The following is a 3,983-nucleotide window of genomic DNA, read 5'->3' as shown; positions in this document are numbered from 1 at the left end:
TTTTAATCCCAAGTAACACTAGACTCATTTTGTTAAAATTGTTTTAGATGGCAGACCACATCACATCACATCATAGATTAAAATGGTGTCAGGAAGACGTCTGGCTATAATGCCGTTAAATCTCCCTTGGATGAGATGAAGCTGGTGAACAGAGAGATGAAGTCTGGTGTGGTAGTCTCTGTGTTGCTGAGAAAAAGTCAAGTTCAGTTTATCAGTTCTGCAGGAAAACTGAGGAAAATAGAATGAACCTCTTTAGAAAAATGGAATTTTTAAATAAATCAACTAACAGTTCTTGGGTTACCGGATGTGAAAGTTTTCGGCTGATATCCAAAATTTAAGTAATACCTTAAGTACCTGGTTGGTAAAAGGCAAGAAAAATGCCACTTAAGAAAAAGAACAAAAATGAAAAGAGATTTAAGAGCCAATTTTAGAGACTTTTTGACAAATTTTGCTACTGAAACTGCAGAGAAGAAACTACTAGTCTGTTATATAACTCTGAATCCAGTTTACCCTTAACCTTCTACCTCAGAGAAGAAAGGTCCCAGGTTTAAGCAAGGTCCATAATGAAATTTTTCAAAAAGAGGACAATTGTGTACTAAAGACAAACTTACCTGCTTCGTCGTAAGACACAGTCAACTTTTCTAGCATCTCCCGATCAATGGACAGAATCTGCTGCTCGAGGATGGTCTGGTAGGACAGGACGCTGTTTTCCTTGTCTTTCTCGTAGTCCTGAAGATGTTGTTTCAGGGCCTCTGGCAGTCGAGACTTTACGTATTCTGCTGCAGTCTGCAGGAAAAACAGAACTCCATTAGTATTTCTCCTCTTAGCCTTTTCACTTACCCTCAGGTGCTGCAGACGAAACTCAAAGGACTGTGGAATCCACCCTCCAGACAAGCGCGTCCTTGTCACGGGCATTTTTAGACTCCCCTGTACCTAGTAAGGTGGATCTTCAAATAGAATCACCGGCCTCTGAGAGTTTTCTACCAAGTTTAAAGGTATAAAGATGATGGATTGGTTTGATATGCAGAGTTAGAGCTCAGAGTTTCAACTGCACAGTGAACTCTGACGGCCCCATGAGGGTAACTTTGCTAGATGCATGCAAATGTGACTTCTTTGCCTTCCTCTAGAATGCAGAAGATGGGCTCCCCGTGGAGATGAGTGACTCCCTGTGCCATGTCACACATCTGTACTTGGCTCTGCTCGTCCCTACTCATTAGCAGTTCCACGAGAACGCTTGTAAGGTGAGTACAAAGGACAGCCCTCTGCCAGCGCTGAATGAAGAAATGGGACGAGGGGCTCTGGCACAATGATGCCCCTTCACCTAAAAAAACTGTTCACCACGTAAATGGTCGTTATATGCTGCATTTGTGTTTTTATTGGGGTTTTTGCTTCTACCTAGCTGCACAACATGCTCCTAACATCTGAAACCACAGGCAGTGATCTCCATCAGGCAACCACACTCTACCTGGGGGCAGGAAGGAAGCTGTGCATTTTGGAAAAGACCTTTGCAAAAGATTCTGATGTGTTCTTCTGGGGGGCTGGGGGGCTCCCCCTTGTTGAGAAGCACAGTGCTAAAGACAAAGAACTTTACAGGAGAAATTAAGCGACAGGATGGCATTTACAAATCGGGGGAATGTGACAGTTCTGAAAGGGCACCTCCTGAGGCGTCCGGTTTGGCCTCTCCCTGCACACAGTCCTGCTTGCCTTGCTAGTGTCTAAAGGTGATATAGTGATGCACGAGGCTGTACATATATCATTTAAATTGCATTCATCACCACTCAAAAAACCTTTAAACTGCTAGGAAAAGATAGCCCTTGGGGCAATCTTCGCCTATAATAAAGCAAAGACTCATCTTTTCATACAAAGTTCATTTTTTTTTAAAGCCTGTGGTATAGTATAGCACAGGAGGGCGACTATGGTTAACAGCGAGACTGTGTGTTACAAAACAGGTAGGAGAAAGGGTTTTGAATGTCCTTAGCACAAGGAAATTACCTCCCAAGGAAAGGAGGTAATTACATGAGGAGGTGAATATGCAACTCCCTGATTGGAGTATTACACAACATAAACATGTATTAACACATAAAAGGTACCCCACAGATACGTACAATTACAATGTGACAACTTTTAAAAGTCTTGTATAGCTACTGCACAATTTAATATCAGTATGAGTAAACCAAACAAGAACATACACTGGGAAAAAGAATCCCTGTTCAATAAATGGTGCTGGGAGAACTGGATAACCACACGTCAAAGACTGAAACTGGACTTTCACCACTTACAAACATTGATTCAAGATGAATAAAAGATTTAAATCTAAGGCATGAAACAATAAAAACCCTTGAAGAAAGTGTGGGGGAAACACCTGAAGATATCAACCTGGGGAAAGATTTTTTTGAAGACTTCCGTGATAATTGCAACAACAAGAAAAATAAACAGAATAGCTTCTGTACAGCCAAAGAGACAACAACCAAAGCAAACAACCTTCAGAATGGGAAAAGACATTTGCATGTTATGAATTGGACAAAAGCTTGAGAAATAGTATCTATAGATAATGTAAATTAACCAACAAAAAACACCCCAGCAATCCCATCTATCACCTGTCTGGGCAAGAGACATGAATAGAACCTTCTAATAATAAGACAGAGAATGGCTAACAAACATATGAAAAAATGCTCATCATCCCTAACCATCAGAGAAATGCAAATTAAAACCACCCTGAGTTATCACCTAACCCCAGTGAGAATGGCCCACATCACAAAGTCTCAATGCTGCAGATGCTGGCGTGGATGTAGAGAGATGGGAACACTTTTACACCGCTGGTGGGACTGCAAACTAATACAGCCTTTTTGGAGGGAAGTAGGAGAATCCTCAAAGAGCTCAAACTAGACCTCCTATTTGGTCCTGCGATCCCATTACTACGCATCTACCTGGAAGAAAAAGTCATTTTATCACAAGGACGTTTGTGCTAAACTGTTTATTGCAGCTCAATTTACAATTGCCAGAATGTGGAAACAGCCTAAATGCCCACCAACCCAGGAATGGATTAACAAGCTGTGGAATCCTATTCAGCCACTGAAAAAAGACGGAAATGTAGACCTTTTGTATTAACCTAGATGGAGGTGGAATGCATTCTTAGGAAAGCATCACAAGAATGAAGAAGCAAGAATCCAGTGTACTCTATTCTAATATGAAGGTAGTAGATGAGTTAATTCAAGGGGTGGCGGGTAGGGGAATGAGCAAGTGTGGGAAGGAAGATGAGGGGCCGTGGTGTACGGCACACCTCTTGGGGGCAGGACACAGTTGTAAGAGGGACTTTACCTAACAAATGCAATCAGTGTAAATAATAAAATCAGTATGAGTTAAACATACAGACTCCTACATATGTATGGTACATGCTCATCAATAGAGGTTCAGGTATTTTCATTTATGGAATAGTATGCTCTATTACCTCTGGAAAAAAATAAAGTAGGACTATGTGCACTGACCAGGAAGAACATCATGACATGTTCCTGAGATTAAAAAGCAAAGCTCCAGAATATACAGGGATCGTGTCCTTTTAATGTAAAGCATGCGTACGTCTCCACTGTATTTAGTGTTATACGTATGGGTAGGAGATAGCCCAGCTCTGAAGGACACTTTACTTTCCAGATTTCTGTATTTTTTCCCATGTTCTTACTATAATTTTTAAAAAAATTATCTTTAAAATATATTTCTTTGTAACTTTACAGTTTTCTTTTTAAATGTTAGCACAATTCAGGATGAAAAGAAACTTGGTGTAACAATGACAACTGACTTCCCAGGAAAAGGCCGCTGGGCAGCCATGAGAAGGGTTGTATTTCAGTCCTTAGAGCGGCTAAAGATAGCACACAACATTTTTTAATTTCCAGATTTATATTTAGATTTCCCTAAGTCAGTTGCTGATGAAATTACAACTTTAAAATATTGCCAAACATTGTTCAATTTCTCTGTCAGGCAGCTGTGCA

The 3,983-nt window shown here is 40.6% G+C and overlaps 1 protein-coding gene across 1 annotated transcript in view; it reads right to left on the bottom strand.

Annotated features, from left to right (window-relative positions):
* Positions 1-3,983, bottom strand: part of PPM1L (protein phosphatase, Mg2+/Mn2+ dependent 1L) — a 270,729-nt gene that overhangs the window by 84,828 nt on the left and 181,918 nt on the right. The window contains exon 2 of the mRNA XM_003794636.3: positions 612-786. Coding sequence (XP_003794684.1) covers positions 612-786 — 175 coding nt within the window. The remainder of the gene's footprint in view (positions 1-611; positions 787-3,983) is intronic.

Source organism: Otolemur garnettii, unplaced genomic scaffold (genome assembly GCF_000181295.1).
Source record: "Otolemur garnettii isolate 467f Iridium unplaced genomic scaffold, OtoGar3 scaffold00084, whole genome shotgun sequence".
Taxonomy (NCBI): domain Eukaryota; kingdom Metazoa; phylum Chordata; class Mammalia; order Primates; family Galagidae; genus Otolemur; species Otolemur garnettii.
This window is presented reverse-complemented; position numbering and strand designations above follow the sequence as displayed.